Source organism: Macaca thibetana, chromosome 2, assembly GCF_024542745.1.
Source record: "Macaca thibetana thibetana isolate TM-01 chromosome 2, ASM2454274v1, whole genome shotgun sequence".
In the NCBI taxonomy this organism is placed as follows: Eukaryota; Metazoa; Chordata; class Mammalia; order Primates; family Cercopithecidae; genus Macaca; species Macaca thibetana.
The window spans coordinates 20,911,625-20,934,584 of NC_065579.1; the positions used below are offsets into that span (position 1 = coordinate 20,911,625).

Below are 22,960 nucleotides of genomic sequence, written 5' to 3' on the forward strand. Positions count from 1 at the left end.
ATAGCTCAGTAGCCTCAGTGAAAGGTCACAACAGCATGGACTAGGATGATAGCAGTTGTATTCATTATCCATTGCTGGGTAAAAATTCCCCAGAAATCTGGAGGGTTGAAATAACAAACATTTATTTTCTTATAGTTTTTAAGGGTCAGGAGTCCAGGAAAAGTTTATCTGGGTGATTCTGACTCAGGGTTTCTCATGAGGCTGTAGTCAAACTGTCAGCCAGGGATGCATCATCTGAAGCCTGAACTGGGGCTGGAGGGTCAGCTTCCAAGAAGGCTCACTACCATAGCTGGCAGTGAGTTTTGGCTTTTGGCTGGAGTGAGCACCTCATTTCTCTTACATTTGGCCTTTTATCCTTGAGGGCTGCTCTTCTCTATGTAACCTCTTCAGCAGAATAACCTTTACTATTCTACATGGTGGCTGGGTTCTGAGAGAGAGTCAGTGAGCAAGAGAGAGCAAAACAATTGGAAGGCGCAGTCTCTTTATAACCTAACCTTGGAAGTAACAACTCATCAGTTCCGCTATAATTCAGTTCATTAGCCATGAGTTGCCAAGTCTCATCCACACATAAGAGAAGGATAATTAAGATTCACTTCCTGAAGGGAGGAATGTTAAAGAACTGGTAAACATTTTTCAAAACTATAACTTCAGTGGAGGTGATGAGAGGTGGCCTAATTCACTATATATAAATACTATATATATATATATATACCTATTTCTTTGCTCATCCAGAAGAAGCAACTCCTCATCTATTCAAGTTTTATTGTGAGATTGCAATGATTCAGTCATACATATATATATTTTATATATATATATATATAAAAAACTTTTTTTTGTAGAAACAGTAGGATTTTGCTGTGGTAAAGGAAAGTGAGGAACTATATCAGTCAGGATTCATTCATGAGACAGAAACCACTGAGAAATTTTAACAGCACAAGTTTCATGTATTAAAATGATTTCTAACTAGTATTAAGATTAACTACAAAGTGTTGAAGACAACCCAATAAAGAATACAGGAAGAGCATATACAGGTATACCTTGGAGATACTGTGGACTTTGTTCCAGAACACCACAATAAAGCAAATATTGCAATAAAGCAAGCCACATAAACTTTTTGGTTTACCAGTTTGTACACATGCTGTGTTCACATTATGCTATAATGTGTTTTGTGTGCAATAATAGCATTATGACTAAAAGGCAATTAAGGCACATACTTCAATTAAAACATAATTCATTGGTAAAAAAATGCTAACAATCATCTGAGACTTCAGCAAGTCATGATTTTTTTGCTGGTGGAGGTTCATGACTTGATGCTGCTGACTGATCAGAGTGGTGGTTGCTTACGTTTGGCGTGGCTGTGGCAATTTAATAAAACAAGACAACAGTGCTGCAGAGATTGTCTGTTCTTTTCACAAAATATATCTCTGTAGCATGAAGTGCTGTTTCATAGCCTTTTACCCACAGTAAAACTTCTTTCAAAATCGGAGTCAATCCTCTCAAACCCTGCTGCCTCTATGTCAATTAAATTTATGGAATATTCCAAATCTTTTCTTGTCATTTTAACAATGTTCACAGCATCTTTCCCAGGAGTAGATTCCATTTCAAGAAACCTGTTTCTTTGCTTATCCAGAAGAAGCCACTCCTCATCCATTCAAGTTTTATTGTGAGATTACAATGATTCAGTCACATCTTCAGGCTCCAATTCTAATTCTCTTGTTATTTCCACTACATCTGCAGTGAGTTTCTTCACTGAAATCTTGAACCCTTCAAAGTCATCCATGAGGGTTATAATCAACTTCTTCCAAACTCCTGTTAATGTTGATATTTTGACCTCTTCCCATGAATCATGAATGTACTTAATGGTATCTAGAATGGTGAATCTTTTCCAGGAAGTGAACATTGCCCAGATCCATTAGAGGAGTCACTATCTATGGCAGCTATAGCCTTATGAAATGTATCTCTGAATTAGTAAAACTACAGATGACTCTTGATCTATGCACTACAGAATGGATGTTGTGTTAGCAGATGTGAAAATAACATTAATCTTTTTTTACATATCCACTAGAGCTCTTGAGTGATGAGGTATAATGTCAACAAACACTAATATTTTGAAATGACTTTTTTTTCTAAGCAGTAGTTCTCAACAATGGGCTTAAAATATTCAGTAAACCATGCTGCAAATAGAAGTACTGTCGTTCAGGCTTTGTTGTTCCACTTATAGACGACAAGCAGAGTATATGTAGCATAATTCTTAAGGGCTCTAGGATTTTCAGAATGGTCAATAAGCATTGGCTTCAACTTTATTACCAGCTGCATTAGTCCTTAATAAGAGAGCCAGCCTGTTCTTTGAAGCTCTGAAGCCAGGCATTGACTTCTCCCTAACTGTGAAAGTCCTAGATGGCATCTTCTTTCAGTAGAAGGCTATTTTGTCTACATTGAATATCTATTCCTTAGTGTAGCCACCTTCATCAACTGTCTTAGCCAGATCTGGATATCTTGCCATAGCTTCTGTATCAGCCCTTGCTACTTCACCTTGCACTTTTATGTTATGAAGATGTCTTCTTTCCTTAAACCTCATGAACCAACCTCTGCTAGCTTCCAGACTTTCTTCTGCAGCTTTCTCACCTCTCTCAGTCTTCACAGAATTGAAGAGAGTTATGGCCTTGCTCCAGATTAGGCTTTGTCTTACAGGAATGTGTTGGTTTGATCTGTCGAGATAACTTAAACTTTCTCCTTATCAGCAATAAGGCTGTTTTATTTTCTTATCATTTGTGTGTTCAGAAGTGCCACTCCGCTGAGTAGCACTTTTGATTTTCTTCCAGAATTTTTCCATTACAACTTAGCTGTTTGGTGCCAGAGGCCTAACTTTCAGCCAGTCTCAGCTTTTGATGTACCTTTCTCACTAAGATTCATCATTTCTATCTTTTGATCAAAAGTCAGAGATATATGACTCCTTTCACTTGAATGATTGGAGGTCAATGTAGGGTTATTAACTGGCCTAATTTCAATATTGTTTTGTCTAGGGGAATCATGAGGTTCATAGAGAGTGAGAGTTGGGGGAACAGCCAGTCAATGGAGCCGTCAGAACACACACATTTAGCAATTAAGTTTTCCATCTTATATGAGCATGGTTTGTAGTGTCCCAAAACAATGACAATGGTAACATCAAAGATCACTCATCACAGATAACCATAACAGATATAATAATAATAAAGTGTGAAATATGAGAATTACCAAAATGTGAGAGAGATATAAAGTGAGCAGATGCTGTTGAAAAATGACACTGATAGGCTTGCTGGATACAGGGTTGCCACAAATCTTCAATTGGTAAAAAAGAATGCAACATTTGCAAAGTGCAATAAAGTGAAGCGCAATAAAATGAGGTATACGTATATAAGAAGCAGCTACTACCTCTAGGGCTGAGGCAAACTATACAAAGAAGGAGCAAATTTTAAGAGAGCCCCTCTCCTCAAGAGCTGAGATCCAGACTTTGTTGGAGAGGGTATGACTATAGCCCACTGATGGCAGAAATTGCATTGAAATGCTGCAGGACAAAGCTGTCAAACAGAAAACTGCCCCTGGAATGATGACCATGCTTTTCGGGAAGCTGTTTTCTGGGGGATGAGTAGAACTCAGTGGGAAGCTATTGGCTTGGGTGCTCATGAGGCTAGCTAGACTGAGCCTGGCCAGAATGCTGGTAGAACTTACTGGGAATCTACCTGTGGAGGTGTTGTGAAAACAGCTGAGATGCCAGCAGAATTTCATGGTATGTTATCTGCTGGGGTGCTTGCAAAATTTGCCAGTAAGCTGGATATAGTGCCAGTGGAACTGTCTACGAAGCTGCCTCCAGGGGAAATGAGCACCACTAAGCATCCTGCACACTGCACAAGTGCTACAGGAACAAGGAAAGAGAGGAAGCATGTCAGAACCTGGAAAAGAAGAGAAGTCTCTCCTGCAGTTTCTCTTCAGCACCTTCTACTGACAAAGCTTTACATCAAGCCAGCTGGTAAAGGAGAGACATTACCAAGGTCCAGCTCCATTAACAAAGCAGGGCAATGATGAAGGGTGGATTTGATGCTGAAAGGGAATAAGTTGACAGCTAGCACAAGAACTAAGGAAAGTACCTAGGTCAATGATGGTACCACTTACTGAGATGGGGAACCAAGGAGGAGTTGTTTGGGTTAAGATTGAGAATTCGCTTTGAGTGTGTTAATTTTGAGATGCCTAGGAGACTCTTAAGTGAAAGTTTTGATTATCCAGATAAATATGTAAAGCTGGTGCTCAGAGAGAGAGGAAGGGGCTATTTCCAACAAATGGTGCAGGAACAGTTGCAAATCCCCATAAAAAATCAGAACCTCAACCTACATATTGTATCTTATATAAAAATTAGCTAAGCTTGGATCAGATCATAGCACTATATGAAACTTAAATTGTGAAACATCTGGAAGAAAAAATGGATATGGTGTGTGCAGTATTGGGCTAGGCAAATATTTCTTAGACATAACATCAAAGCCATAACATGTAAAATAAACTAATAAATTTGACTTCATCAAAGTTTAAAACTTCTGTTCTTTGAAAAACATTAAGAGAATGAAAAGATAAGCTGCAGACTAGGAGAAAATATTTGCAAATTGTAGGCTGGGCACAGTGGCTCATGCCTGTAATACCAGCACTTTGGGAGATCAAGGCAGGTGGATCATGAGGTCAGGAGATCAAGACCATCCTGGCTAACACAGCGAAACCCCATCTCTACTAAAAATACAAAAAAATTAGCCAGGTGTGTTGGCAGGCGCCTGTAGTCCCAGCTACTCGGGAGGCTGAGGCAGGGGCATGGTGTGAACCCGAGGGTGGAGCTTGCAGTGAGCCGAGATTGTGCCACTGCACTGCAGCCTGGGTGACAGGGCAAGACTCTGTCACAAAAAAAAAAGAAAAAAAAGAAAAGAAAAGAAAAGAAAAAATATTTGCAAATTGTATATCTGACAAATAATTCATATCCAAAACTCAAAAATAAGAAAATAAACAACCTAATGAAAAATGTAAAAATTTGAGCAGCCACTTCACTAAGGAAGATACCCAGGTGCTCACTGTGGCAGCACATATACTAAAATTGGAATGATACAGAGATTAGCATGGCCCCTGCACAAGGATGACACGTGAACACATCAAGTGGTTCATATCTTTAAATGAAGATGCCCAGATGGCAAATAAGTACATGAAAAGTGTTCAACACCAATAAGCTCTAGGGAAATGCAAGTGAAAACTATACTGAGATATCACTACATACCTTTTAGAATGGCTGATTAAACAAAAACTGACAACATTAAATGCTAATGGGGATGCAGAAGCAACTGGAATGCTCATATTTCTGGTAAGAGAAAAAACTGGAAAACATTTTTACTCGGCAGTTTTTATAAAATCAAATTAAACATATGCTTATAATATGATGCAATAATCCCACTCCAAGGCATTTATCAAAGGGAAATGTAAAATTATGTTCCCACAAAAATTCATAGGCACATATTGTACTTACCTGAATCTTCAGTAGAATGTTGACTAGGAATGCTGAGAATGGTGGACATGTTTTGTTTTTGAACTTAATGGGGAAACACTCAATTTTTTAGCATTAAGTAGATTATTAGCTACAGCTTTTTTTTGGTAGATGCCCTTTATCAGGTTGAGAAAGTACCCAAGTACCCATCTATTCTTATTTTGCTGAAAGGAATAGATGTTGAATTTTGCTGATGCTTCTTGCACATCTGTTGAGATGATCACATGGTTTTTCTACTTTTTTTTAAATTATAATTTAAGTTCTAGGGTACATGTGCACAATGTGCAGGTTTGTTACATATGTAAACATGTGTCTTGTTGGTGTGCTGCACCCATTACTTGTCATTTACATTAGGTATATCTCCTAATGCTATCCCTCCCCCTTCCCCTCACACCAAGACAGGCCCCGGTGTGTGATGTTCCCCTTCCTGTGTCCAAGTGTTCTCATTGTTCAATTCCCACATATAAGTGAGAAGATGCAGTGTTTGGTTTTCTGTCCTTGTGATAGTTTGCTGAGAATGATGGTTTCCAGCTTCATCCATGTCCCTACAAAGGACATGAACTCATCCTTTTTTAAGGCTGCATAGTATTCCATGGTGTATATAAGCCACATTTTCTTAACCCAGTCTATCATTGGTGGGCATTTGGGTTGGTTCCAGGTCTTTGCTGTTGTGCATAGTGCCACAATAAACATACGTGTGCATGTGTTCTTTATAGCAGCATGATTTATAATCCTTTGGGTATATACCCAGTAATGGGATGGCTGGGTCATATGGTATTTCTAGTTCTAGATCCTTGAGGAATTGCCACACCGTCTTCCACAATGGTTGAACTAGTTTACAGTCCCACCGACAGTGTAAAAGTGTCCTATTTCTCCATATCCTCTCCAGCACCTGTTGTTTCCTGACTTTTTAATGATCACCATTCTAACTGGTGTGAGATGGTGTCTCATTGTGGTTTTGATTTGCATTTCTCTGATGGCGAGTGATGATGCGCATTTTTTCATGTGTCTGTTGGCTGCATAAATGTCTTCTTTTGAGAAGTGTCTGTTCATATCCTTTGCCCACTTTTTGGTGGGATTGTTTGTTTTTTCTTGTAAGTTTGTTTGAGTTCTTTGTAGGTTCTGGATATTAGCCCTTTGTCAGATGAGTAGATTGCAAAAATTTTCTCCCATTCTGTAGGTTGCCTGTTTACTCTGATGGTTGTTTCTTTTGCTGTACAGAAGCTCTTTAGTTTAATTAGATCCCATTTTTCAATTTTGGCTTTTGTTGCCATTGCTTTTGGTGTTTTACATATGAAGTCTTTGCCCATGCCTATGTCCTGAATGGTATTGCCTAGGTTTTCTTCTAGGATTTTTATGGTTTTAGGTCTAACATTTAAGTCTTTAATCCATCTTGAATTAATTTTTGTATAAGGTGTAAGGAAGGGATCCAGTTTCCGCTTTCTACATGTGGCTAGCCAATTTTCCCAGCACCATTTATTAAATAGGGAATCCTTTCCCCAATTCTTGTTTTTGTCAGATTTGTCAAAGATCAGATGGCTGTAGATGTGTGGTATTATTTCTGAGGGCTCTGTTCTGTTCCATTGGTCTATATCTCTGTTTTGGTACCAGTACCATGCTGTTTTGGTTACTGTAGCCTTGTAGTATAGTTTGAAGTCAGGTAGCGTAATGCCTCCAGCTTTGTTCTTTTTGCTTAGGATTGTCTTGGCAATGTGGGGTCTTTTTTGGTTTCATATGAACTTTAAAGCAGTTTTTTCCAATTCTGTGAAGAAAGTCATTGGTAGCTTGATGGGGATGGCATTGAATCTATAAATTACCTTGGGCAGTATGGCCATTTTTCACGATGTTGATTCTTCCTATCCATGAGCATGGAATATTCTTCCATTTGTTTGCGTCCTCTTTTATTTCGTTGAGCAGTAGTTTGTAGTTCTCCTCGAAGAAGTCCTTCACATCCCTTCTAAGTTGGATTCCTAGGTATTTTATTCTCTTTGCAGCAATTGTGAATGGGAGTTCACTCTTGATTTGACTCTCTGTTTGTCTGTTCTTGGTGTATAGGAATGCTTGTGTTTTTGGCATATTGATTTTGTATCCTGAGACTTTGCTGAAGTTGCTTATCAGCTTAAGGAGATTTTGGGCTGAGATGATGGGGTTTTCTAAATATACAATCATGTCATCTGCAAACAGGGACAAATTGATTTCCTCTTTTCTTAATTGAATACCCTTTATTTCTTTCTCCTGCCTGATTGCCCTGGTAGAACTTCCAACACTATGTTGAATAGGAGTGGTGAGAGAGGGCATCCCTGTCTTGTGTCAGTTTTCAAAGGGTATGCTTCCAGTTTTTGCTCATTCAGTGTAATATTGACTGTGGGTTTGTCATAAATAGCTCTCATTATTTTGAGATACGTTCCATCAATACCGAATTTATTGAGAGTTTTTAGCATGAAGGACTGTGGAATTTTGTCAAAGGCCTTTTCTGCATCTATTGAGGTAATCATGTGGTTTTTGTCTTTGGTTCTGTTTATATGCTGGATTACGTTTATTGATTTGCGTATGTTCAACCAGCCTTGCATCCCAGGTATGAAGCCCACTTGATCATGGTGGATAAGCTTTTTGATGCGCTGCTGGATTCAGTTTGCCAGTATTTTATTGAGGATTTTTGCATCGATGTTCATCAGGGATATTGGTCTAAAATTCTCTTTTTTTGTTGTGTCTCTGCCAGGCTTTGGTGTCAGGATGATGTTGGCCTCATAAAATGAGTTAGGGAGGATTCCCTCTTTTTCTGTTGATTGGAATAGTTTCAGAAGGAATGCTATCAGCTCCTCCTTTTACCTCTGGTAGAATTCTGCTGTGAATCCATCTGATCCTGGACTTTTTTTGATTGGTAGGCTATTAATTATTGCCTCAATTTCAGAGTCTTATTGGTCTATTCAGGGATTCAACTTCTTCCTGTTTTAGTCTTGGGAAGGTGTATGTGTCCAGGAATTTATCAATTTCTTCTAGATCTTAGTTATTTCTTGCCTTCTGCTAGCTTTTGAATGTGTTTGCTCTTGCTTCTCTGGTTCTTTTAATTGTGATGTTAGGGTGTCAATTTTAGATCTTTCCTGCTTTCTCTGGTGGGCATTTAGTGCTATAAATTTCCCTCTACACACTGCTTTAAATGTGTCCCAGAGATTCTGGTATGTTGTGTCTTTGTTCTCATTGGTTTCAAAGAATATCTTTATTTCTTCCTTTATTTCGTTATGTATCCAGTAGTCATTCAGGAGCGGGTTGTTCAGTTTCCATGTAGTTGAGTGGTTTTGAGTGAGTTTCTTATTTCTTAGTTCTAGTTTGATTGCACTGTGGTCTGAGAGACAGTTTGTTATAATTTCTGTTCTTTTACAATGCTGAGGAATGCTTTACTTCCAACTATGTGGTCAATTTTGGAATAAGTGCGATGTGGTGCTGAGAAGAATGTATATTCAGTTGATTTCGAGTTCTGTAGATGTCTATTAGGTCCGCTTGGTGCAGAGTTGAGTTCAATTCCTGGATATCCTTGTTAACTTTCTGTCTTGTTGATCTGTCTAATGTTGACAGTGGGGTGTTGAAGTCTTCCATTATTATTGGATGGGATTCTAAGTCTCTTTGTAAGTCTCTAAGGACTTGCTTTATGAATCTGGGTAATCCTGTATTGGGTGTATATATATTTAGGATAGTTAGCTCTTCTGGTTGAATTGATCCCTTTACCATTATGTAATGGCCTTCTTTGTCTCTTTTGATCTTTGTTGGTTTAAAGTCTGTTTTATCAGAGACTAGGATTGCAACTCCTGCCTTTTTTTTGTTTTCCATTTACTTGGTAGATCTTCCTCCATCCCTTTATTTTGAGCCTATATGTGTCTCTGCATGTGAAATGGGTCTCCTGAATACAGCACACTGATGGGTCTTGACTCTTTTTGCCAGTCTGTGTCTTTTAATTGGAGCATTTACCCTCATTTACATTTAAGGTTAATATTGTTATGTGTGAATTTGATCCTGTCATTATGATGTTATCTGGTTATTTTGCTCATTAGTCAATCCAGTTTCTTCTTAGCATTGATGGTCTTTACATTTTGGCATGTTTTTGCAGTGGCTGGTACCGGTTGTTCTTTTCCATGTTTAGTGCTTCCTTCAGGAGCTCTTGTAGGGCAGGCCTGTTGGTGAAAAAATCTCTCAGCATTTGCTTGTCTGTAAAGGATTTTATTTCTCCTTCACTTATGAAACTTAGTTTGGCTGGATATGAAATTCTGTGTTGAAAATTATTTTCTTTAAGAATGTTGAATATTGGCCCCCATTCTCTTCTGGCTTGTAGAGTTTCTGCCGAGAGATCCGCTGTTAGTCTGATGGGCTTCCCTTTGTGGGTAACCTGACCTTTCTCTCTGGCTGCCCTTAACATTTTTTCCTTCATTTTAACTTTGGTGAATCTGACAATTATGTGTCTTGGAGTTGCTCTTCTCGAGGAGTATCTTTGTGGTGTTCTCTTTATTTCCTGAATTTGAATGTTGGCCTGCCTTGCTAAGTTAGGGAAGTTCTCCTGGATAATATCCTGCAGAGTGTTTTCCAACTTGGTTCCATTCTCCCCATCACTTTCAGGTACACCAGTCAGACATAGATTTGGTCTTTTTACATAGTCCCATATTTCTTGGAGGCTTTGCTCATTTCTTCTTAGTCTTTTTTCTCTAAACTTCTGTTCTTGCTTCATTTCATTCATTTGATCTTCAATCACTGATATGCTTTCTTCCAGTTGATCGAATTGGTTACTGAAGCTTGTGCATTCATCATGTAGTTCTCGTGCCATGGTTTTCAGCTCCATCAGGTCATTTAAGGACTTCTCTACACTGCTTATTCTAGTTAGCCATTCGTCTAATCTTTTTTCAAGGTTTTTAGCTTCTTTGCGATGGGTTCGAACTTCCTCCTTTAGCTCGGAGAAGTTTGATCGTCTGAAGCCTTCTCTCAACTTGTCAAAGTCATTCTCCATCCAGCTTTGTTCCATTGCTGGTGAGGAGCTGTATTCCTTTGGAGGGGGAGAGGCACTCTGATTTTTAGAATTTTCAGCTTTTTTGCTCTGTTTTTCCCCATCTTTGTTGTTTTATCTACCTTTAGTCTTAGATGATGGTGATGTACAGATGGGGTTTTGGTGTGGAGGTCCTTTCTGTTTGTTAGTTTTCCTTCTAACAGTCAGGACCTCTCAGCTGCAGGTCTGTTGGAATTTGCTGGAGGTCCACTCCGGACACTGTTTGCCTGGGTATCAGCAGTGGAGGCTGCAGAACAGCGAATATTGCTGAACAGCAAATGTTGCTGCCTGATCATTCCTCTGGAAGCTTCATCTCAGAGGGATACCCAGCCGTGTGAGGTGTCAGTCTGCCCCTACTGGGGGGTGCCTCCCGGTAGGGAGGCTACTCACGGGTCAGGGACCCACTTGAGGAGGCAGTCTGTCCATTCTCAGATCTCAAACTCCGTGCTGGGAGAACCACTGCTCTCTTCAAAACTCAACTGGAAATGCAGAAATCACCTGTCTTCTGCATCGCTCACACTGGGAGCTGTAGACTGGAGCTGTTCCTATTTGGCCATCTTGGAACCCAGACTGGTTTTTCTTCTTTAATGTACTGCTCTGGTGAACTACATTGATGATTTTTTAAAATTATTATTTATTTATTTATTTATTGAGACTGATTTTTGCTCATGTTTCCCAGGCTGGAGTGCAATGGCACGATGTCAGCTCACTGCAAGCTGTGCCTCCCAGATTCAAATGATTCTCCTATCTCAGCCTCCTGAGTAACTGGGATTACAGGCACCCACCACCATATCCAGATAATTTTTTTGTATTTTTAGTAGAGATGGGGTTTCACCATGTTGGCCAGGCTGGTCTCAAACTCCTGACCTCAGTTGCTCCACCCACCTTGGCCTCCCAAAGTGCTGGGATTACAGGTGTGAGCCACCACGCCCAGTTGATGAATTTTTATTTGGAAATTATTTTAGATTCAGGGGCTACATGTGCATGTTTGTTACATGGATATATTGCATACTGCTGGCATTCGGGCTTCTATTGAAATCACATTGATGGATTTTTAAATTTCAATTTAGCCTTGTATTTCTGGCATAAACCCCACTTGGTCATTATGTATAATACTTTTTATATGTCACTGGATTTGATTTACTTATATTTTGTTGATAATTTTTGTGTCTGTGTTCATGAGGCTCTTATTCTGTAGTTTTCTTTTCTTGTCATGTCTTTGTCTGGTTTTAGAATGATGTAATTCTGGCTTTATGAAGTGATTTGGGAAGTATTCCGTCTTCTATTTTCTGGTAGAGTCTGTGTAGAATTGGTATATATTTCTTAAATGTTTGGTTGAGTTTATCATTGAATTGATCTGGTCCTTCTTTTTCTATATTGGTAGTATTGTGTCTTGGTGAGATTTGGGGCTTTAGAATCAAGCAACCCCAGATTAGTATCTGACTTTTTTAATTTCTCCCTGTGAGACATTGGGCAAGTCACACATTCTCTCTGAGCCTGTTTCCTCATCTATAAAATGGGTAATTGTGATAATTGAATAATAATATACATCAGTTGTTCAGTACTCTACTACATGTATTTATATGTAATACATGTATGAAATTTACATATATTAAATTATTTAAATTTTACTATCATACTATTCTGTTTACAGTATATATCAGTACTATATTATTATAATCCTTATTTTACAGATAAGAAAGCTATTGGAGGCCAGGCATGGTGGCTCACGCCTGTAATCCCAGCACTTTGGGAGGCCGAGGTGGGTGGAACATGAGGTCGGGAGATAGAGACCATCCTGGCTAACACCGTGAAACCCCGTCTCTACTAAAAATACAAAAAAAAACAAAAAAACAAAAAAAAAAACAAAACAACAACAACAAAAAACAGTTAGCCAGGTATGGTGGCAGGCACCTGTAGTCCCAGCTACTCCGGAGGCTGAGGCAGGAGAATGGTGTGAACCCAGGAGGCGGAGCTTGCAGTGAGCCAAGATTGCGCCACTGCACTCTAGCCTGGGCGACAGAGCAAGACTCCGTCTCAAAAAAAAAAAGAAAAAAGAAAGCTATTGGAAAGCAAGATTAAATAACTTGCCCAGGGTTACTCAGGTTATGCATAATAGAGTCAGTATTCAGATTGAGGCTGTCCAGTTCCTGAGTCCTGGCTTTTAAGCACTAAGCTATACTAATGATAATACTTATCTTTCAGAGTGCTATGCGTGTTAAACGAGGCAATTCATGAAAGTGGCTGAATTTGTGCTAGTATAGACTTGTTGTTTAGTAAACGTGTATTATTATTAATAATGTGAATTTTTATTATTTTGAAATGAAACTACTTTGGAATAGTTTCTACCTGAAAGATATTTTAGTACATATAATCAAATACTGCATTGAAGTTTGTTCCAGTGAAATTCCATGAGCATTTGCCACACTTTACAACATGATATTGAGAATATCAAAGCTTATTAGGAAAAGCAACTTGAATTCTTGTCCTGGTTCTGCATTGTCTTTTGGTGCAATCCTGGTAATTAAGTCTCTTGTAATATTAGTGAATCTGTAGCAAAAGGATAGGTAAAATATCTGTTTTGATCACTTTGACCTAAGTTGTTGACTGGTTTATAAAAGACAGGCTGGACATGGTGGCTCACGCCTGTAATCCCAGAACTTTGGATGCCGAGGCAGGTGGATTATAAGGTCAAGAGTTCAAGACCAGCCTGGCCAATGTGGTGAAACCCCATCTCTACTAAAGCTACAAAAATTAACTGGGCATGGTGGCACGTGCCTGTAATCCCAGCTACTTGGGAGGCTGAGGCACGAGAATCGCTTGAACCTGGGAGGCAGATGTTGCAGTGAGCCAAGATCATACCACTGTATTTCAGCCTGGGCGACAGAGCGAGACTCTGTCTCAAAAAAAAAAAAAAGGAAAAACAACAAAAAAAAGACAAGTACCTGAAGATACTATGAAAAGTACAAGGTTGTGCTAATATTAAATATAGATATTTGGTGTTCTGTGATAACAATCAGAATATTTTGTTAATATATAAATATTTTGGGATTATTTTGAACATACTTGTACTGTGATTGGTACACGTTGATGCCAGTTAATTTTAGGTTTTCAGGCCTTTATGGTATTTATTCGGGTGTATCTTTTCTTTTAGCCTGACGAGGTCATGACTGCTGTATGCCAAATGTTAGATTCATTCTGTTTATTTAAAAATTATAAAGGATAACCTAAAAAATGGAATCACAGTTTCAATAAGTACTTTGTCCTATGTTTCAGTCAGCAAAACTTATTTTATGGTTTTTTAAATGATAAACCTCATTATATCAAAATATATAGCAAAATGACATAGTGTATGTATGCCATTAATTAAGACTGGGAATTACATGGAAGATTGGCACACTGGGCATTTTGACAGAGGGTAAGAAAAGAAAAGCCTTTGGTTATGAAGTGTAGTAGTTATTGTGTAGATTGTCAAATGCTAAGGAACAATGCTCACTCTGGGAAAATATAATAACATATTATATTGTTTTGTGAATTGTAGCTGACTTTGGCCTGGCAAAGCAAAAACAAGAAAACAGTAAACTCACGTCTGTTGTTGGAACAATCCTGTATTCTTGGTAAGGACAATTATTTTATGGCTCTCGAACATCATACTTAACTGATTTGGGCTTTCATTTCTATTATTGACTTGCAAAGGAAAGAGGATTTCAGGAAAGAAAGCTTATTTTATAAGTTTTTTTCAATTATCTAGATAATACACATTACTAGAATTGTGGATCATGATGTATGCTTATAACAACCACCACAAAAATAATCTTTCTTCTAAGGTATCACTGCCCCTCATGGGGATTCCTTTTATAAATTGTAAATTGAAATGATCCTTGGCATATAGTAGGTGTGCAATAGTTGTTGAATGAAACTGAGAATGAAGTAATAGATATGCTACCCAACATATTTGGAACATTTTATTGTACTCACTTGTATGTATGACTCTTTTTCTCTTTTCTACCTATAAACATTCAAGTGCAGGGCAAGGATTTTTGTACCCTAATACCTATCCTAGTATCTGGCAAATAATAGGCACCGATTAACTTTACTGCATGAATGAATAAATAATGACATGTATACTTAGACATATGTTTACAAAGTAAGTTGCTTCTTGGATAAATGAGTGTTTATTTTTTGATAAATGGAGACACTTTTAAATTCTTTGACGTAGTTTGAGGTTCCTTTGCAAGCCACTAATTATTATGAAGTAAGAATCTTCTTTTGCTGATCACATGTCATTTGTCTGAATCTGTTGAAATTAGCAAATAGTTATGGTAGTGTGTAGAAAAGCAGATTTCAGGGAAATATTCTGGAATCTGATTCAACAGGTCAAGCAATCAAGACACAATCATTCTTTTAAAATCTAGCCTATAGTTGTACAATTGTGTCCTGGGGAATTAAACACGACTCTTCTTGAGGAAGAGTAGAAATTGTCTAAAAATCACAGCCTAATTTTACAAAGTCCTTTCATGCAGAAGTGTTCAGAATAATGTTTTAAGAGGGTGACTTTTCATTTTATCTTACTGGAAATGTTTTACATCTTTATTCTTGAAACTGGTTTCATGAGAAGATGCAAAGAAACTGTGGCAAGCTAATAAGTACCTTGTAAGCTGTAAGCTTATATGATGTCTACTTAACCTCTTAACAGTAAGTCTGACCTACTCGTTACTTGCTGACAGAAGAATAATTTTCTTTTGTTTCACTGTGTACTGTTTTTATAAAATAAACAATAAAAATTTGATCATAGAAGTGTCAAGTAATCATATATTTCTGAACAGATTTGATTGTCAGTCAAATTGCAGAACAATTAACACACAAACTTAAATTTCTGCTGGTCATACTTGGTGAAAGCATATTTTTATTCCTGAGACTTTGAATTAAGTTTAGAATTGCTTATATGATAGTATCAACTGTGTGTGTGTATGTGTGTGTGTTTGTGTGTGCGTGTGTGTGTGTAAGAGAAAGATAGAGAATCCATAGAATATGTAGTAAGAAATCCAAAACATGACAACTTTTTTGCCGTATTAGCCCAAACATGGCTTCACATTTTCATTTAATTTTTAAATTAACTGAAGAGTTTGTAAGCTGAACCTACTCATATAGATAAACTATTATTTCATGTATGTGTACTATAATTGTTTTAATAACATGTACAGTATATCTTACCACCATTTATCTTTCTGTCAACCTCCTATTCTTTTAAATTGCTTTAAAAATTTCTTTCTACTCTCTTCTCTCATCTCTCCAAGTTATTAGAAATGCCCCCTGTCTGATGGGTTTTACTATGAATTTGGGTTCACAAACCATCTTTCTTGCTAGTTTTTGATGTCCTTAGCTGAGTATGGAGTTAAAAGAACTCAGTCCTACATCATATTGTGTTTCTTTCTTAGTTTGGGATTCTCTAAAAGCAGAATCTGAGACAAGAATTTGAGTGAAATAGTTTATTTGGGAGGAGGTCCCAGGAAACACTATTAGGAGAGCGGTGAAGTGAGATTTGGAGGGAAAGCAGCCAGTACAGTGAACATTAATAATTAGGTTCATAGAGTATTATCTGGGATATAGTATAGAGCAGGGGTGTCCAATCTTTTGGCTTCTCTGGGCCACATTGGAAGAGGAAAAATTGTCTTGGACCACATGCAAAATACACTGACACTAAAGATAGCTTTTATGAGCTTTTAAAAATGGAAAAAAACTGAAGTGTTTTAAGAAAGATTTATGCGTTTGTGTTGGGCCACATGCAGTCCATGGGCCGGGGGTTGGACTAACTTGGTGTACAGGGTGTTTTAGAGTTGCCCTGTGTGCCAGATGAAAGGTTGGAGTATTTTTTTTCCAATCACAAGGGGGAGCCCTCAGCATCTGACTGAGGGCTGCTCTGGGAAGCTTGTGCCCAGGTGCTTATGGCATGCCAGGGCATGGGCTAGAGGCACTCCAGGCAGAGAGCTGGAGGGGCATTGCTTGAGGTATGATGCCATAGACTTGTACTGGAAATGTGAGTGGGAGTCTGGCTAGGGTCCAGACATTCTAGAATTTTTTTGTAATTCTGTAATTCTTACTTTCATGTAAGTTTTCTGAGCTTGTCTGAGCCTGTAAATGTGGACCTGGGATGTGGACATTTGGATGCCATAGAGATGCCTAGGCACCCCTTTCCCTTCCCTGCGGGGTCCCCAGAGTTTGATGTCCCCATGTCATTTTGCCCTTTCCATTTGCTTTTGCTTCCTCAGATATTAACTTATTGAAAGGAAGAAAGGTCTCTTTGTCAACTCTTGTAGGAAGTACCTCAGAGCATTCTTTATTCTGTATTCAGCTGGTAGATAAAGGGTTTGTAGGCACATTGCTGGACCAATTGTACTGGAACAGAAGGTCAGTAAAGGTTCTTTTCATTGATCTGATATGATTCATTATTAGGCAGGTCTTTGTTATCCCTCTCAAGGGAAAAAAAAATCTCCAAATATGCTACTTGTTTCCATTTTTTATCTCTATGTCTTCCTCCAATTCCAGAAAAGAAAATTACACACTATATTCAACTTCATTTTCTGAGAACAGTATAGAGTTTGGGGCTCTGGGAAGCATTTTCAGCTAGTTCTTCACAGAACATATATGGGATTTATGAAGCTAGTATGATGTATAAAATACAATAAAAGTTTTCCAATAAAAATGGAAACTTCAACTATTCCTGGAATGGGAATTATTACCCTATTGCTTAGTATAATCTCATTCATATTATGACACTGGATAATTAGTAGAGAAGTTCATGAAGTTTAAATTGGATGCATCAAAATAAACCTGTAGGTAAACCTGGTTAAGTAGAGACAAAGTGAAGTATGTCTACTAACTACACTTCTTAAATTTAAAAAATATATATTTTTATTTTTTGATATATAAAGTTGATAGAATTCTTAAGAAAGCTATAATACACTCAAAATTTTGAGAATTTTAAGTGACTTAAAACACTTAAGTGACTTCCAGCTGCTCGTGCAAAGACCAAGCCCTCACTATGGCCACAAGTAGACAACCTTGCATTCTCTGGCCTCTGCTAAGTTCTTCAGCTTTACCACAAACCAAACTTTAACAATTCCTAGCTGTTTCATCTGGGCTCCCTCTGACCACAGGACCTTTGCACATGCAGCTCCCTTTGCCTGGAATACTCTTTTCCACTTGTCATCTGGTTAATTCTTACCTGCCTTCAGCTGAACCCCCTTAGACAAGGTGTATTTCCTCTGATCTACACACTCCATGTACTTTTCCTTCACACAATTGAACTTCTTGTTGATTTTGTGATTAGCAATGATGATTTTGTTCATTACAATCCCCAGCAGTCCTAAGTCTGGTACTTTAAAACTCACAAGTAATATTTGCTACATGAATGATCCAGTACTTGCATGATTATAAACATTACTGGAAATAACATATTACAAAGCAAATTGTTTCTTTTTGTTGTAACACACTTTAAATTCCCAATCCTTTCCCTTCTTTCTGTTCCTTCAGATCTCCAAAATGCTCCTCCTTGGAATGCTCTTCCTTCAGAGACAGCTGCAGAACTTACTTCTTTACTTCATTCTGCTCTTTGCTTAAATGCCACTTATGTAGAGAGGACTTCCATGGTCACTTGCCCCAAACAGCAACCTCCCTTCAGATTCTATCCCTGTATCCTGCTTTACGTTTTCATAGCCCTTGCCTCTATGTGACCTTATATTGTACTTGAATTGGCTTATAGTGTGTCTCTCCACTACACACAAGCTCTGTGAGCACAGGACTTGTGTCACCTTTGTTCACCACTGTTTCCCCAGGACCTAGAGGAGTCGACTAGCAGAATCTTAAGAAATACTTTGAATCATTGAAGTGAAAACAAGTCTTTTTTCATAATAATATGATAAAAATTAGTGTATATTTTTATTGGGTTCTAATATATCTTTGAGCTGTTCTGATTTTTACCCTAATAAAGCCTGAAGGCTTTTCATTTGAGATAGTAAGTACCTTGATGGCAGGGTCTATTTTATTTTATTTTTTTCTCTTTGCTATTTTATCTTTATATATTACACGATTACTAGAATAGTGAGTAAATGAGATCAAGTAGGATGTTAACGTTTTAACAAAATAAAATGTGGAAAGATTATATATTATAGAAATATGTATTCTTCAGTGACCAATAAAGTGGCCCTGAGGGAAGTTTCAAAAAAGAGATGTATTAGGTCATTCTTGGATTGCTATAAAGAAATACCTGAGACTGGGTAATTTATAAAGAAAAGAGGTTTAACTGGCTCATGGTTCTGCAGGCTGCACCGGAAGCATGATGCTGGTATCTTCTTGTCTTCTGGGGAGGCCCCAGGAAACTTACATTCACAGTGGAAGGTGAAGGGGGAGCAGGCACATCACATGGCCAGAGCAGGAGCAGGAGAGAGGAAGTGAAGAAGTGCCACACACTTTTAAACAACCAGATCTCATGAGAACCCACTCACTGTCAGAACAACAGCACTAAGGGGATGGTATTAAACCATTCAGGAGAAATCCACCCCCATGATCCAACCACTTTCTACTAGGCCCCACCTTCAACACTGGGGATAACAATGTGAGATTTGGGCAGGGATTTTCAAAAATAAGCATAATTGGAATAAGACCATATTAAAGGATTTTCAAAAAAAAAAAAAAAAAAAAAAGCATAATTTGAAACAGACCATAGTATTGGCAGAATAAGGTCATTATTAAGACTACAAGCTCCGGAATCAGATGACCTGGGTTTAAATTCTAGATCTGCTATTGAGAGTTTTAAATGATTGAATTTTTCTGTGCCTTAGTTTCCTCATCTGCAACCTGGGGATAATAATAGTGCCCATGTCCTAGGATTGTTGTGAGATTAAATGAGGTGATACATGTCTGGTGCTAGGAACAGTGCCTGGCTGGCATATGGTAAGCACTCACTAGATAATAGTGATTGTTATGTCCTATTAGTCTAAAGTTTGAAAGGATAGTACTTGTTTAAATGTATAGATTATATTGTGCATATATAGGAGGTTATAGAACACTAGGCAGATTTAACCTAAAGAAGACTACCTCAAGGTATACAATAATCAAACTCCCAAAGGTCAGGGATAAAGAAAGGATCTCACTAGCAGCAAGAGAGAAGAAACAAATAACATGCAGTGGAGCTCAGTACATCTGGCAGCAGACTTTTCAGTGGAAGCCTTACAGGCCAGAAGACAGTGGCATGACATATTGAAAGTGCTAAAGGAAAAAAATTTACCCCAGAATAGTATATCTGGTGAAAATATCTTTCAAACATGAAGGAGAAATAAAGACTTTTCCAGACAAACAAAAGCTAAGGGATTTCATCAACATCAGACCTGTCCTACAAGAAATGCTAAAGGGGGTTCTTCAATCAGAAATGAAAGGGCATTAATGAGGAATAAGAAATCATCTGAACATACATAACTCACTGGTAATAGTAAATACACAGAAGAACAAAGAATATTATAATACTATAATTGTGGTGTATAAACTCTTACCTTAAGTAAGACTAAAAGATGAATCAATAAAAAATAATAACTACAACAACTTTTCAAGTTGTTATATCTTATAGCACAATAAGATATAAAGAAAAATAATAAGTTAAAAGTGGGGGGACAAAATCAAAGTGTAGAGTTTTCATGTTTTCTCTTTTCCTGTTTGTTTATGCAATCAGTATCATCAGTTTAAAATAATGGGTTACAACATAGTATTTGCAAGTTTCGTGGTAACCTCAAATCAAAAAACATACAACAGATACACAAAAAGTAAAAAGTAATAAATTAAATCATACCATAAGAGAAAATAACCTTCACTAAAAGGAAGATAGGAAAGAAGAATGGAAGAGAATAACACAAAACAACCAGAAAACATAAATGACAAAATGGCAGGAATAAGTTCTTACTTATCAATAATAACATTGAATGTAAATGGGCTAAACTCTCCAATCAAAAGACAGAGTGGCAGAGTGGACAAAAAAATAAGACACAATGATCTGTTGCCTATTAAAAATGCATCTCACCTCTAAAGACACATAGACTGAAAATAAAGAGAAGGAAAAAGATATTCCATGCCAATGGAAACCAAAAAAGAGCAGATGTAGCTATACTTATACCAGAAAAAAATATATTTCAAGACAAAAACTATAAGAAGAGACAAAGAAAGTCGTTATATAATGATAAAGGAATCAATTCAGCAAGAGGATATAACAATTGTAAATATATATGCCCCCAATACTGGAGCACCCAGATATATAAAAGAAATATTATTAGAGTGAAAGAAAGAGAGATGGACAACAATATAATTATATTAGTCTGTTTTCACATGCTATGAAGAACTACCCGAGATTGGGTAACTTGTAAAGGAAAGAGGTTTAATTGATTTACAGTTCAGCATGTCTGGGGAGCCCTCAGGAAACTTACAAACATGGTGGAAGACAAAGGGGAAGCAAGTCTCCTTCTTTACAAGGCAGCGGGAAGGAGAATGAATGCAGGAGGAACTACCAAACACAAAACCGATCTCAGGAGAACTCACTATCATAAGAACAGCTTGGGGGAAACCACCCCCATGATTCAATGACCTCCACCTAGTCTCTCCCTTGACATGTGGGGATTATAGGGATTACAATTCAGATTTTGGGTGGGGCACAGCCAAACCATATTAACAATAATAACTGGAGACTTCAATACCCATAGCATTGGACAGATCTCCCAGACAAAAAATCAATGAAGGATCATTGGACTTAATCTGCACTGTAGACCAAATGGACCTAATGTATATTTATAGAATATCTCATCCAATGGCTGCAGAATACACATTCTTCTCAGCACATGAATTATTCTCAAGGATAAACCACATGTTAGGTCACAAAACAAGTCTTAAAGCATTCAAAAAAATTTGAAATAATATCAAGCATCTTCTCTGACCATAATAGAATAAAACTAGAAATCAGTAACAAGAGGAATATTGGATACTATACAAATGCGTAGAAATTATACAGTATGCTCCAGATTGACCAGTGAGTCAATGAAGAAATAAGAAGTAAATTGAAAAAAATTTTGAAACAAATAATAATGGAAACACAACATACCAAAACCTATGGGATACAGTGAAAGTAGTACCAAGAGGGAAGTTTGTAGCTATAAGTGCCTAAACCAAAAAGAAGAAAAACTTCAAATAAATAGCCTAATAATGCATCTGAGAGAACTAGAAAAGCAAAAGCAAACCAAACCCAAAATTAGTAGAAGAAAAGAAATAATAAACAGCAGATATAAAAGCAATGAAAATGAAGAAAACAATACAAAAGATCAACAAAATGAAAAGTTGTTTTTTGGAAAAGTTAAACAATTGACAAACCTTTAGAGAGATGAAGAAAAAAAGGGAGAAGACCCACATAAAATTAGGGATGAAAAAGGAGACATTACAATGGATACTGCAGACATTCAAAGAATCATTAGTGGCTACTTTGAACAACTATGTGCCAATAAATTGGAAAATCTAGAAGAAGTGAGTAAACACGGCCGGGCGCGGTGGCTCAAGCCTGTAATCCCAGCACTTTGGGAGGCCGAGACGGGCGGATCACGAGGTCAGGAGATCGAGACCATCCTGGCTAACACGGTGAAACCCCGTCTCTACTAAAAAATACAAAAAAAAAACTAGCCGGGCGAGGTGGCGGGCGCCTGTAGTCCCAGCTACTCGGGAGGCTGAGGCAGGAGAATGGCGTAAACCCGGGAGGCGGAGCTTGCAGTGAGCCGAGATCGCGCCACTGCACTCCAGCCTGGGTGACAGAGCCAGACTCCGTCTCAAAAAAAAAAAAAAAAAAAAAAAAAGAAGTGAGTAAATTAGTAGACACATACAACCTACCAAGATGGAACCATGAAGAAACTCAACACCTGAACAGACCAATAACAAGTAACAAGATAGAAGCTGTAATGAAAAGTCTCCTAGTAAAGAAAAGCCTGGGACCCAAATGCCTTCACTGCTGAATGCTACCAGACATTTAAAGAAAAACTAATACCAATCCTATACACACTATTGCAAAAAATGGAGGAAAAGGGTATACTTCCAAACTTACACTGTGAGGCCAGTATTACCCTGATACAAAAACCAGACAAAGACACCTCCAGAAAGAAAGAAAGAAAGAAAGAGAGAGAGAGAGAGAGAGAGAGAGAGAAAGAAAGAAAGAAAGAAAGAAAGAGAAAGAAAGAAAGAAAGAAAAAAAGAAAGAAAGAAAGAAAGAAAGAAAGAAAGAAAGAAAGAAAGAAAGAAAGAAAGAAAGAGAAAGAAAGAAAGAAAGAAAGAAAGAAAGAAGAAAGAAAGAAAGAAAGAAAAAAATTAAA

General features: G+C 37.7%; 1 protein-coding gene and 1 non-coding gene across 10 annotated transcripts in view; both read left to right on the plus strand.

The window, feature by feature from the left end:
- NEK10 (NIMA related kinase 10) overlaps positions 1 to 22,960 on the plus strand; it is a 272,943-nt gene that overhangs the window by 100,501 nt on the left and 149,482 nt on the right. For 8 of the 9 annotated variants that reach the window (XM_050779439.1, XM_050779442.1, XM_050779444.1 and 5 more), the window contains one exon: positions 14,116 to 14,191. In XM_050779439.1, the coding sequence (XP_050635396.1) occupies positions 14,116 to 14,191 (76 nt within the window). Of the gene's footprint in view, positions 1 to 14,115; positions 14,192 to 18,107; positions 22,891 to 22,960 lie in introns of those variants that run through there. The other variant, XM_050779448.1, reaches the window with a different exon arrangement.
- On the plus strand, positions 5,078 to 5,181 carry LOC126949409 (U6 spliceosomal RNA). The gene has a single exon (XR_007723715.1). It is a non-coding gene; the product is annotated as a U6 spliceosomal RNA (small nuclear RNA).